Source organism: Protomyctophum bolini (genome assembly GCF_963924005.1).
Source record: "Protomyctophum bolini genome assembly, chromosome: 8".
Classification (NCBI taxonomy): domain Eukaryota; kingdom Metazoa; phylum Chordata; class Actinopteri; order Myctophiformes; family Myctophidae; genus Protomyctophum; species Protomyctophum bolini.
This window is the reverse complement of record NC_137869.1, coordinates 29,559,335-29,572,769: the sequence shown is the minus strand read 5'-3', so window position 1 is coordinate 29,572,769 and position 13,435 is coordinate 29,559,335. Positions and strand designations below refer to the sequence as shown.

The window sequence follows — 13,435 nt, the reverse complement described above, 5'->3', positions numbered from 1 at the left end:
TGGCCTACTTTTCGCCAAAGAACCCCACCTCAGTCTGAAGATATGCAAATGCCTCCGAAGGAATCATTCTCTTAGGCTAAACGCATTATTGCAGATGCTGTGGGTTTGAAAGGCAGAAATCGCTTTTCTTCTCTTTGGTGTTCGTATCTTGTCTCTTGTGTCATGAATGATGCAAAGCCATGTAAAGTAAGGTGTATAGAACTATGTGCAATTCAAATTACTTATTGTTTCATAACAAAAGGGATGATGTATTAATTAAGGCAAGGACTGACACAGTATGGTATGTATTGTGTAGGCATTATAATTCTAATAAGCTTTTCTTAAAGATAAAGTGCCATGATTTTTACCCCTCCCTAAAACATGATTCAAAAACCAATTCTTTAAGTATATCTGGTTTTCACCTTAGCACCACCCAGAGCCATAGAGTAAGATAGAGTGATGACAACACCGTTCACTTCATGGCGCCAGGCTCTTCTACATAGACTTCTATTGAAAAGGGACAACCGGAAGTTTATGGAATGCATTGGAGTCTATGGGCTCGCACAAGTACATGAACCACGTGACCCCTCAATGTCGTAAAACATACATTAACCACTTATACATTTCGGCCATTTTAAAATAGCCAATCTACAAGCTCACAAATAGCCGTGCTACAAGCACACAATGCGTTGCGATGCGACGTATTGTGAGCTTGTAGATCTGCTATTTTCAAAAGATTTTTATACATTTGAACGTAAAAACGTAAAATGGGACATTCTGCACAATTTACTTTTGGTACATTTAGTACATTTTGATGCCAATACCTTTGTACTTTTACAAAAAAATTGAATTCCTGGACTTGTAGTAGTTCTACAGCACATTTCAGCTAGTATTGATACTTTTAACTTAAGTAAAACACGTGAGTACTTTTTTCCCACCACCCCCGCAGGTACACGCTCACCGAGGGAGACTTCCACCACCTGAAGAACGCGCGTCTCACACACCTCCACATCCCCTCCCCCGCCCTGAAGATCCTCACCATCCACGAGTGTGACTCCGCCGAGAACACCGTCACCATGGCGACGCACCCCGCCGCCAAGTCGGCGCTCTCCATCTTCCAGGTGACGAGTCGACGACGCCGCCCTGCCATTAGTCCCCAGCCGTGTCGTTAGTCATGTCCGCGACCAATTAGAACATCAGTCAGACGCGCCAGGGCTGAGAAAATATATCAACCTAATGTACCCAAACGAGGGTATCATAGATCTTTTCTGTCTGCTCATTTCAATGGGCTACAGTATGTGCATTGATTTCCCATTTGGATGGGGGAGTTGAATCACTCATGCTGGATTCGACAGTCTTTGGACTTGAGGTGATGTGGCCTACATGATATGTTAAATCCACCAATGTTCTATTAAAGAGTGTGATTCTGTTTGAATCAATAGTATAAACATTGCTTGAAATTAAAAAGGGAGATGAAACTTTTCCTCTATAGTAAAAATGTAATGAGAGTGCCGGTCCGGCATGTTTTGCCCATCGACTATGACTCACCGTATACTTGACATTACTGCCAATGCCAACCACTTATTTCTTCTGTTATTGCGGAATCCATTGGATTCTGTTAATTTCAGTAAGGTGTGGAAATCAACCAGCATACAAGTAGGCAAACCAACACGCAGTGAATTAAGTAATGATGCCACTCATGCCAGTATGGTCCTTCAGGTACTACAGTGTACAACTGTACATTGCTTGAAAAAATAAGTATGCTGTAATGTTTTGTCTTAAGTTGTCCTAAGTAAAACAAGATCTAACTTTGTGTACTATGTCTGTCTCCCTGCAGCCAATGCTGTGCCCTCTCCCCCAAACAGCGTTGACCAGCCTGAGCGTCAGTCCTAGCTCAGCCCTTCCTGGGGACACCTTCAACTCTGTGGTGGACACCAGCTTCAGAAGCAGCCACACAGCCACCAGCACCAAGGAGCCTAGCCCCTGCTCTGTGAGTCTGCTTCTCAGACCTCGTCATGTCCCAGTGCTCATTTCATCGACTAGAAAAACTATGACGAATACCTTTTATCATGCGTTAATATTTGTATTCACTTTATTTCTTCTGTAATGCATTTATCAAATGTAATCATTTAAAGTCCCAGAACTAGACAGATTATGACTAAAACCAAATCAATATTTGTTGTCAATGTATTTGGCCACAGGCCAGTCCCCCACGTGAAAATATTTAGTTTTTCTGCCAGGGACCACCCCCTTAGAAGATTTGTACTGTTAAAATGTTTACAAAATATATAAAAAACAACATCTATTTTTCTCAAGGTTCTTTTGAAAATAGCAGAACTACAAGCTCACAGCGCATGTCATTTAGGGTTAAAGTGGTTCAACTGTTTTATGCTATATTATCAACACATTTTTCTGAGGACCCCTGGAACCCTCTCAAGGACCCCTGGGGTCCCCAGAACCACTGATTTAGTTAATACATTGACTGCTCACTTTATCACACAGTGACAACACTTGATCGATGAAGTTAATAAAATGGCAACAATATGAATGATTATGTCAACGATAACGATGTGTTGACTGTGTTCACATATCACACATCTTAGCACCTTGCTAGATGTGTTGACTGTGTTCACATATCACACATCTTAGCGCCTTGCTAGATGTGTTGACTGTGTTCACATATCACACATCTTAGCGCCTTGCTAGATGTGTTGACTGTTTTCACAACTTCACATATCATACATCTTGCTAGATTGCTATGCATGCAGTGCTTACAGTTAACACTGATTTATTTGCTAGTGGCTACACAATATCCATGAATGCAAATAATCGCAACACACAACAATCACAACAATAGCGGTGTGTGAACAAATAAATCACCAACAGTCAATGTTATGTGTAGATCAGTGGTTCTCAAACATTTTCCCAAATGTATATATTTATTAGGCCACGGACCCCCATTTGAATAAAAGTGCCAGGGACCCCCATTAGATGTTTTGTTGTTAGATTATATTTAGTACAGAACTCTACAACTGTCTCTACTGTAGGTGAGGAGATACCAGTGGAGAGAGTGAAACTATGATGTGAATGATCATTCTCATGCATTCTCTCATTGGACTAACTTGTAGCAGGTGAAAGAAAACGGTGAAATTAACCACTGTCATTATAGACATATTTTAAAGTATTTTTGCTGGGGACCCCCTGGAACCTTATTTCATTATTATAATTATTTAAAAAGAATTGTCAAAATATTCTAAATTTCAATACAGCAATGCATTGATATTAAAAAGTCCTTTGTAATTCGTACCGCTTAATACTAGTGCACAATTACTATAGCCTAGTACTAGTAGTTTGTCCTCTGCTGGTTTTAGTTTTTCCATCTCTGTGTTCCCCATGCAGATTGAGATGCTGGGAGCAGGGCCCTGCCGGGGTGATGGAGTGCATGGCGTGGGCGAGGGGGCAGCGGCCGCCGGTAGCACAGGTGCTGGAGTGGCAGGAGGCCACCATGGGCCGGTGCTGCAGTTCTTCACCAAGCTGCGACGCCACGCCAGTCTGGAGGGGGCCAGCCCCTACTTTAAGATCAAGAAGTGGAAGCTGGACAGCAGCCAGAGAGCATCCAGTCTGGACACCAGAGGTAATAATGGATCCTTTATTAATGGATCCTTGACTGCACAACAACACTGTTTACTTTATATTTCAGCTATATTGATATAGGATATGTTCACCAAGAAAACGTTTTTGTTGGTATTCCTCATATTCCTCATAAAGTGTTTAGCCCATTGACATTGACTCACGTTATACCCGTCATGACTGCTGGCCATTTTCCAAAGATACTGTAGTTTTTAATTGGATTGCATCCATTTCAGTATGGTATGAAAATCAACTTGCTTGAGATAGGTAATCGGACGCTAAATATCATTGCATGGTTATTTTTGTCAAGTTATGTGACCAATGCATTTTATTTATCAATTAAAAAAGTGTATTAAAAAAATAGTTGCTGGAGAAAACATTGATTTGAAATCCAAACCTCTATGACTTAATAGCCATGCAATGATGTTTAGGCAACAATGACTCCATTTTAGATAACGTTAGGTAATGTTTTAATCATATTGGGGCAACTTTTATCAACTGCTAAATCAAAAAATAAACGTGTTTATGTATATGGCAGAAGCTGTGAATAATGACGTATGTGTATTGAAGCTGGTATAATCATTTAAACAGAGTGATGATAGTGTTCCAGCATCCCACTGTGTCATGCTTCTCTTAGCTGGCACGCACACACGCACGCACACACACACACACACACACACACACACACACAGACGACAGATGGCTCTGTGACGCACAGTTTGCTCTTTCCAAGTCAATTTGAGGACCTGAGTGAAGCCTCCCTGCCGTTTCCTGAGGGAATGACAACACTGACTTATATCCGGTTTTGCACAGGTGGTGCACACTGAAAATAGCTGATCTACAACTTGTAGACTACAAGCTCAGAATGCATTGCAGCGCGATATAACAATCAGAACCATACAATTGTATATCTGAGTTATATTAAAAACCTCAATGAAATAAAGATCCTATACCTGAGTAAGTAATTATTTATACTGTAACCAAACTGTATTGCAGACCAAGAAGAAAACACAAAACTGTTGCTTTTGAATTAAATTACCGTAAATTGCAATATCTTTATCCAACTTAAACTGGATCAAACTAAATACTATAATTCAGCCAGACAACTCACGAATAGATTTAACCAATATTTATTATAGAATGAGAATACAAGTGTGCATATGATATTTATCTTGGTGTTCGGCTCTGCTGCATTTTCTCCCTGCTCGGCACGATTAAACACCATCATAAAACATTAAGAGCAGGGAGATAGATATACAATAAAACCCCCAAGGGGAACATAAATAACAGAGCCCACCGGTGGTGCTGGGGTGGTGGTGGGAGCAAACATCACATAACAACCAGGAACCATATGCAGAGGAAGGCAAGGAAGCTTTGAGAAGGAAGAGAAGTGATCACGTGACTGGGCTGCGCCATGACACTTTCATGGACACTTTGAGCCAAACTCACACCGGCAGTCCAATGAATACATGGCAGTGAATGGAGCCGGCTGGACCCGCTCATAACAAACATTATTTATGAACAATTGAGACCTTTGTCATATAATCGGTTCAGGAATATAAAAGAAGACATATCACAGGTTGTTTTCTAATCACTTACTTTTCGATGTGCACAGTATATAATTTTATCTGAGGATCTAAACAGCAGTGAGTATCGTTTCTGGCTCCGAAGTATCGCAAGATTTGGCTGACAGACAGGAAATGGTGGAAAGTCTTGCGATACTTGGTACGTTCAGACTCTTTAGATACCATACCTCTATAAAAATTACACAGTGTACACATCGAAAAGCAACACAGCAGACAATAATGTCTTACATGTCTTCTGTTATTTTCCAGAAGTAATTACTTTACAAAAGGTCTCAGTCATTCATAAATAATGTTTGTTCATGAGCTGGTCACTGAGCTCTCATTGACTCCAGTGCATTCTGCCAAACTTACGGGTAGTTTGGCTCCCATAAAAGCGGCCATGAAAGTGTCATGGTGCAGCCCAGTCACGTGACCACTTCTCTTCCTTCTCAAAGCTTCCTTGGAGGAAGGCAGGAAGACAACCTGGGCACACTTGAACTTCCATGTGCGTAGATCTACTATTTTCCAAAAAACAAGTAATCCATAAAGTCATCAAATGAAGAGGCAATGCATTCTCAAAAAGGGAAAAAAATATTCCTCACCAAACCTTCAAGTCAGGAGGCCTCAGCAGGTTCCCCTTTGTCCAAAAGCTCTGAAGGGATTCAGAGCTAAACGCTCAGAAATGTTCCTTGACCAAACTTCTTCCAGAACACTCTTTTTAATACCTAAAAAGGAACCCTGGCCCCTCATTTCCTGTAGGCTACATTAATAGCTGTTCCTAGTACCTCACTTCCTGGATCTATTGCTAACATGATTTTTCCCCACAGCTCCATCTATGATCAAACCTTACCTCATATAATATTCAACTACACAAAACAAAACAAATAATTCCGTACACTACATTTCAGGGTTAAATATTCAACCATATTTTAACCAATAGGCTATATTCCCTTGTTATCACCCAGTATGTTATTTTCTTTCAATACAGGACAGGAAATACATTTCTTCACACATTTATGTGGCAGTATCACAGTGACACGCTGCCGCTGTTTTCTGGTTGCGAGTCTTATTTTTTTTCTCCACAATTTAGTCATTATGCCAATTTATTCCTCCACCCACAACCTCCGTGGTGGTGGGCAGGGAGTGTACTTACAATTTTTTATTATTGTTATTATTTAAAAACAAAACAAACAAAACATTTCTGACAATTCCAAATTTCCAATACATCTCCAAAAATGTAAACAAATAGTGAAACTGTGAGCTTGAAGACTGGCTATTTTCAGCTTTCGGGTCTCGAGTCGAGCTGAAAGGTTTGTGGGAACCCCTGTAAATTAGACAATAACTCGTCTCGTCTCCCCCAGGCTCTCCTAAAAGGAGACAGTTCCAGCGGCAGCGTGCTGCCAGTGAGAGCATGGACCAGGATGAAGACTCTCGCCACCACATAGACCTCATTCAGTACATCGCCCGCACCCGGGACGTCACCTACTGCCCCGGGCGGCCCTCCTCCTCCCCCGCTCCCCCCTCCACCCCGCCCCCCTCCCTCGGCAGGTATCTTTAAATTCCCTTGCCATTCATCCACGTCCACGGCTTCTGCTGTCCTTTGCACTGTACATGTCTGTAGCTAGAGCAGTCGTTCTCAGAGTGGGGGTCCCTCAGGGGACTCCAAGGGGTCCCCGGCAAAATGTGTTAATATAGCATCAAAATCAGTTTAATCACTTTAACCCCTACACAGGGCCTACAGTATGTACATTAGAAAATAGCCTGTCTATAAGCTCACTACAGGGAGCAAAGCAATGGGTTGTGATCTTGTAGATCGGCTATTTTCTAAAAAATCTTGTATAGGGGTTCTTGGCACGAGATATTTTCAGAATGGTGAATACATGAACGAAACAGTTTGAGAACCACTGCTCTGCTGCAGTTAATGCTCTGCTCTCAGTAAGCTGCAGCTTTAAGTCCTTATTCTCACTCAGCCTCTTTCTCTGCACCTCAAGAATGCTTTTGTTCTTTTCTATCACGCTGCCTTATAGCTGTTTTATTTATTTATTTATTTATTTATTTATTTATGTGTTATTTTAGGACAGCAATATCACAATAATGATGTTTTCAATTAACCTTTCTTCTGTTTAATAGATATATAATATTTAATAATATAGAAATATTTAATTGGATAAGACAATCTTTTTTCCAAAAATGAATAGACAAATAAAATAAAATTACAGAACAATGTTAAAGTATATATATGCAGTTAGGAGCCAGACAATAATGATAAAGTCACTCCAGAGAAAGTAATTGTTTCCATAATATCTCTGATAGCTATTCTAAATGATTCCTGGTGTGGCTCACCATAAATGGCAGACATACAAGCTTGTAAAACATGAACCCAACATTAGCCATGAACTTGATTGCTCTAATCCAGAGTGACAGTGAGCCTTGCTCAAGAACACTTTGTCAGGAAACCTTGACTATTGTGGAAATCAAACCTGTAACCTTTTGATTACAATAGCAATGGCATATAACCTGCAGTGAATATAATTGTGTATGAAAAAAACTGTACTATTTGACCCAAGTCAGGATTTCTTGGAAAGCTATTAGATTATCCAAAACCAGACGTACCGTTTTTATGGTTTCCTGGAGTGTACAGTATGTTTTGGAGGAATTGGACATGGAGTATAAGATAGTATAAGAAACTGATGTGGTGTCCTGATAACTAAGAATTCCAAGGATTAAGATGACCATCCTATTTTAGATTCGGTTTTACGGCAAGACAGAATATGGGAATCCTAATAAGAAGAACAAAATAGTAATTTTTCAGCCAGTTACTCTCATTCATTAAAATAGTATTTTAAGTTTAAGAAAAAAAGTAATTCCCTGTAGATCTTTGTCTATATATGTATGTAAATATAAGTAATTTCCAAATTCCTGAAAGCTGCTAACCAAGAATGATGACTAATGTTATTTACCAGTTGCAATTGTAGCTATTAATATGACACAAGTCATGTTGTTTTTCACATGTATGCAGGGAAACACATGACATTAGTTGAGTTCAGTTTGTTAAGAACATGCAACAACCATAGCAAGCCATGAAAATCACATCAGTGTGCACTGTGTACAGAGCCATGTCTCAGACGAATGTGGTGATTGGCTTTTTGCTTTGGAACTGACCCTTGCCTTGGGTGCGTGTGTGTGTGTGTGTGTGAGCTCGTGCATGAGTGCTCAACTGCTCGTGTCCATGAGTATCCATGATCCTTTTTTTGCTCTCCCTCTCCTCCCACACTCTCTCATCACTGTGAATTTTCCCCATCGTCCCCGTCTGCTTTACAGGTTAGAGGTGGAGGTGATGGTGGAACCCAGCTGCTGCCGTGGTGGTCCGGGGGTGATTGGCCTTTCCCCTGATCCCCAGGACGAAGCCCTGACGGTGTCCGGAAGGGACAGTGCTGACCCGGTGGAACCCCTGGACCCCCAAGCCCTTTACAGAGACATCTGGACCCTTCGTGCCTCCCTGGAACAGCACGCCGGCAACGACAGGAACTCAGTGTGCAGTGACGCTGACAGCGTGTGTTCGCTGGGGGGACATGCCGAGACAGAGAGAGAGAAGGGGGAGCTCCCAAGCTACCCGTCACAGGACTTGGGAGACGAGGCAGAAGATGTCGGAGAGGAAGACAAGGACTTGGCTCTGTACACGGCTGAGGAGCTGAGCGAGAAGAAGATGAGGAAGAGGAAGCAGGACAGCACAGACTCAGAGCGAGGGGGCAGCGATGGAGAGACAGGGAACCGCAAGCTGCTGCAGATGGACAGTGGTTATGCGTCGATAGAGGCTCCGTCCCGCGGACCGGAGGACCTGAGGCTGTTCGGGAGCAGCAGTCCTAAAGAGAAAACCGCCCTGGAGAAGAGACACCACTTCACCAGCGCCGGGCGAAGCGGCACGATCGGCGAGAGCTTTGAGTCCTACCTCAGCGAGGAGGAGCCTGAGGAGGATCCTCTGTTGGGCGCCAGTGGAGGAGTTGCCATGGAGACAGGCGCCGGCCCACTGGGCTGGTCCCCGTATGGTCAGATGTTCACGCCACGGGAGGTGGTGCAGCCGGCGCCCCTCCCACCCCCCCAGCCCCTGCATAGGCGCGACTACAGCATCGACGAGAGGACGGATGCGCTGTTCAATGAGTTCCTCCGCCACGACCCCCAGTTCGACCAGCACGAGTCCCCGCTGAAGAAGCACCGCTCGCGAATCCACCTCCGCAAGCAATGGCAGCGCCACAAGCAGTGGAGCGACCCCGGGGTCAGACACTACCACTCCTCCTTTGAGAGACAGCGGACGCCGTTGCGGCGAGGCCAGAGCGTGAACTACCCGCTGGACACAAGCTACCACAGCACGCTTCCGCGCATCGTCAGCGCTCCAGATGAGGAGGCGGCTGATGGGGCCGGCAGCAGGCCGGAGACCCCAAAGGTGGAGGCGATGCCCTTTGAGGGTGGAGGGGAGCAGGGGGCCACGAGGGTGTCCGAGAGCTACGCCAGCACTGTCAGAGAAGAAGCGGCCTCCTGCTCCAACCCTCCTCCTTCACACACTCCTTCCATCACCGAGAGTGAGGGCGGATTTGCTGAGCAGCCTGACCCTCAAGAGGACAGCAAACAACCCATACCCCCTCCTGAGCCCCCCGACGAGCGCTCGCCCCCTCAGCCCCCCAACTCCTCGGGCTACGGCCCTCAAACCTTCACAGCAGAGCTGACAGACAAACTGACTGCCAATCTGGAGGAGAGGCTATACGCAGGCCTATACAGAACCAGGGACACACCGACCGAGTGCGTGACTTTAACGGCCACGCACGCTTCTCCTGACCACAGCCCAGTGTAGCAGGGTTTCAAGTCCTCCACTCCAACACCTCTTGTCCCACTGACTGACAACATTCCATTTGATTTCTGTCCTGCCTTGGTCTTGACACAAATATCTCTACTCTGTATAGTTTGTGACCTAGACATCTAAAACACATTGGCGTATCTGTTCTTTGAGTCCATTTAAAGACTGCATCCCAAACTTTGGACACACAAGCCATGTGACTGACAACTTGTGTGGTTGAGCTAACTCACTAGCGATGTGAATGTGAACAACAGTCTTTCTTTATACTGGTTAGCATTAAGCAAGTTACATTTTCATAATTGTAGTCTTTTGAGACTAGAGAAAGCCAAAAATAGTAAAATGATAATAATAATAATTTAGTTAATAGTCATTGCAATTGGATAAAAAATTAAATAAACATTCAAGTTTTTCTTTACAAACTTGGAGTTTCTCAGAGTTAGCTCCACGTCTCCATATGTATTTGTTAACTATTTATGCCCTACCTTTGTGTCACTACTACTGTAACTCCTCCTCTTCTCCAGTGGAGAATTGAGGATAGCAGCCAGTATTCCCTCTGTACTAGTGGATTCACTGTGAAATCAGGTGCTATTAGACATGTAGGGATCTATGGATTTTGATACAACGGTCATGTCAGTCCTGAGCACGTGGTTAGTATTTATTTTCACAGGCTGTAATATCTGCCACCCATTAGAGCAGGGGTCTTCAACGTTTTCCAGGCCAAGGACCCCTTAACTGAGAGAGAGTGGGGATAGGGATGCTAGGATTCAAATAAGTCAAATGTAAAAACAGAATCCTACCACACAAAGCACCCCTGTAGTAACTCTGAGGACCCCTTAGGGGTCCCGAACCCCTTGTTGAAGACCCCTGCATTAGAGATATTCAATTCATATGAGGCGTACTATGTCACATTATGTCCCAGGAAATCATTTAAGTCCCTGCAATTGTACAAATGTGTGACTGAGACAAATATCTGCCAAATCTGGAATCCAAGGTTGTTTACTCACTCGCTCTTCAGACTCCATGGTTCCTTATAGTGCATATAGACGGGCATGAATTATACACTTAGCAAAGCCTGTATAATGTGTCCTATTGACATTGCAGTTATCTCTCATTTCTCTGTATCAGTGAATGTCTGGCTTTGGAAGGGTGTTTCTATTTAAACATGTTTCCCTGAAGAGGGAAATATTCTACCGATACTTGACGGTTGTGCTGTTTAATATCATTTAATGTTTCTCATTTTGTATCATTCATTGAAATATCCTGTTTGTATTGCTTTCTGCTTGTGACAATGAGAAGTGACACAGTAGGACAGGGTTAGAGCAGCCAAAGAGGAGGCTGTGTAACACATTTTGGTGCCAAAAATATATTTGTATATAGAGGGATCTTAACAATGGCACGATAGAACAAGGAAGGTAGGCATATTTTAGCACTCCTCTTTGGTGACAAAGACTGAATCACAGATATAACAATACTGTCTGATTGAATGAATAAGCTATGACTCCAAGTTCATCTCTGAAGACACTCATATCTTTGTAAAGATTGAGAATAAGCTCAGCTTGAGTTACTTTTACAGACATGCTGGTGGGGTTATTTTAAGGCTGTTGAATGGGACTGATGCGGTCCTCGCAGACGTTAGTGTTTATTGAGTTTCTTTATGAGAAAGGCATGCTTTCTTGTGCATGGAGCTCACAGGGAACAGGCTTTATTTGTTAACAGTTCACATTCTTTTTTCCCCTCCCCTTCTTTTTTTCCTCCTGAGAAAGTTGACAGTGCAGTGCATGTTTCCCTCAGGGGCAACGACTTGCACTTCCTGTCGGCGTAGAAAACCAGAATGAACAAACATGTTATTTGTTACAATTTCCCCCCTTTTTCTATCCTTCTCCGCCTCTGTATGCATTTCAAGCACGCTAACGAATCAAAGCATATCAAAGGCAAGGAACGGCAAGCCTGTTGAAGAATTGAAAAAATCAATTTCTTGCACTTATAGGCCACCAATGGCTTGAAGCAGCACTATGCCTTCACATCCCCAGCAGCGTGCGGCAGAGGAACGCTCAGTGAGCGACCCAGTTTTGCTTGTAAATTCCCACTCTCTGAGGGGTTGTTAGGCTCCCCCCTTCTCACACGTGCAGTGAATGGAACCACTGCAGAGGATGGCGTTGAATATTGATTTAAAAAATGGAGGTGGTGGGTCCTCTCATCCTTCCTTCCTGTTCATTCCCTCACTCTCATAGGTGGTTAACGTTACAGCATTGTGACTCTTATCTCCAGTCAGATAAGATCTCTCTCATCTGCCTGATAGAAGTCTCCTCTTGTGGCTGAGTGGACTGAGAGACACAAGCCATGGTTCTCATTAACGGAACAATGCCATCTTGATTTCTCTGACAATTCTGACAGACGTCATGGGTGAAAAGGGAAGAGTGTAATGTGTACAGTCAACAGTCAAAATGGCAATTAAAGTTACAGAGGGAAATAATAGACATAAATACCGACGAGGGTGAAAGTTCAACATTAAACGACAAATAAGTACATCGTACAAAGATGGAACGTTGTATACAAACACATTGTTGCCGGAGCTAGACTTAGTCTGTCCTTTATTAGGTTTAGAACTGGGGACAGTGGTAAAGAAATGTTTGTATACTAAACCAGTAGCCTGTCCAATACAATGATGCATAACTCCTTCATAGGTGTGCATGAGAAGTATTCATATCTAAGTTCATATCTTCTTCATGACTTAATTTCATGGCCAATGCTCCTTTGTTAGAAGGCAGAAGTTAAAAAGCATCAGTATGACTAGATTTTGTATTTTATGGAATCAACTTTGTTTATGAGTCACGCTTACAATACTGTAAATGATATTTTGTGAGGTTTATTTCCATGATAACAAAACAAAAAAGAAAGAAAAAAAATCTACAATCTATTTATGTATTCCTTGCTTGTTAGTCAACTGCTCAATTTCTCAAAGTATAAAAGATAGAGTTCTAAACAACTTTGCCTTTGTTGACCCTGATCCATTGAGCCTTGAGGGACCAAATTGTATGACATGTTATTTTGGGGTTGTTATCCAATCCGTGAATAAATGGATGAAACATAGATGGTTCTACTGCGCCTCATTTCAAGTTTCTGGCTTAAAATCATGGGAAAGAGGATGTCTCTGATGGCGAGTCTCAGTAGTCTGTTGGATTTTCTTTTTTCACCTTATCTCCACCATAACCAGCTCCAAATGCACCAAAGGAGTAAATCATATGGTCAGAAGTTTACTTTCTCAGCTATGCTTACTCTAACCGATTCATACTTTCTAATTTCAGTGAACCACTTAATCTCCATTTCAAAAATTAAAACAACTCATTACAGTGCTTTTTGAGTTTGTAGAACTACTATTTTTACTACTTTTTGAAAGGTTTGGATTGTAGCC

At 42.7% G+C, this 13,435-nt stretch overlaps 1 protein-coding gene across 1 annotated transcript in view; it reads left to right on the top strand.

The window, feature by feature from the left end:
• Positions 1 to 13,113, top strand: part of cbarpb (CACN subunit beta associated regulatory protein b) — a 26,589-nt gene extending 13,476 nt beyond the window's left edge. The window contains exons 7-11 of the mRNA XM_080770117.1: positions 929 to 1,100; positions 1,817 to 1,969; positions 3,379 to 3,613; positions 6,536 to 6,722; positions 8,496 to 13,113. Of these exons, the coding sequence (XP_080626243.1) occupies positions 929 to 1,100; positions 1,817 to 1,969; positions 3,379 to 3,613; positions 6,536 to 6,722; positions 8,496 to 10,020 (2,272 nt within the window). The 3' untranslated portion in view covers positions 10,021 to 13,113. The remainder of the gene's footprint in view (positions 1 to 928; positions 1,101 to 1,816; positions 1,970 to 3,378; positions 3,614 to 6,535; positions 6,723 to 8,495) is intronic.
• The last annotated feature ends 322 nt before the right edge of the window (positions 13,114 to 13,435 follow it).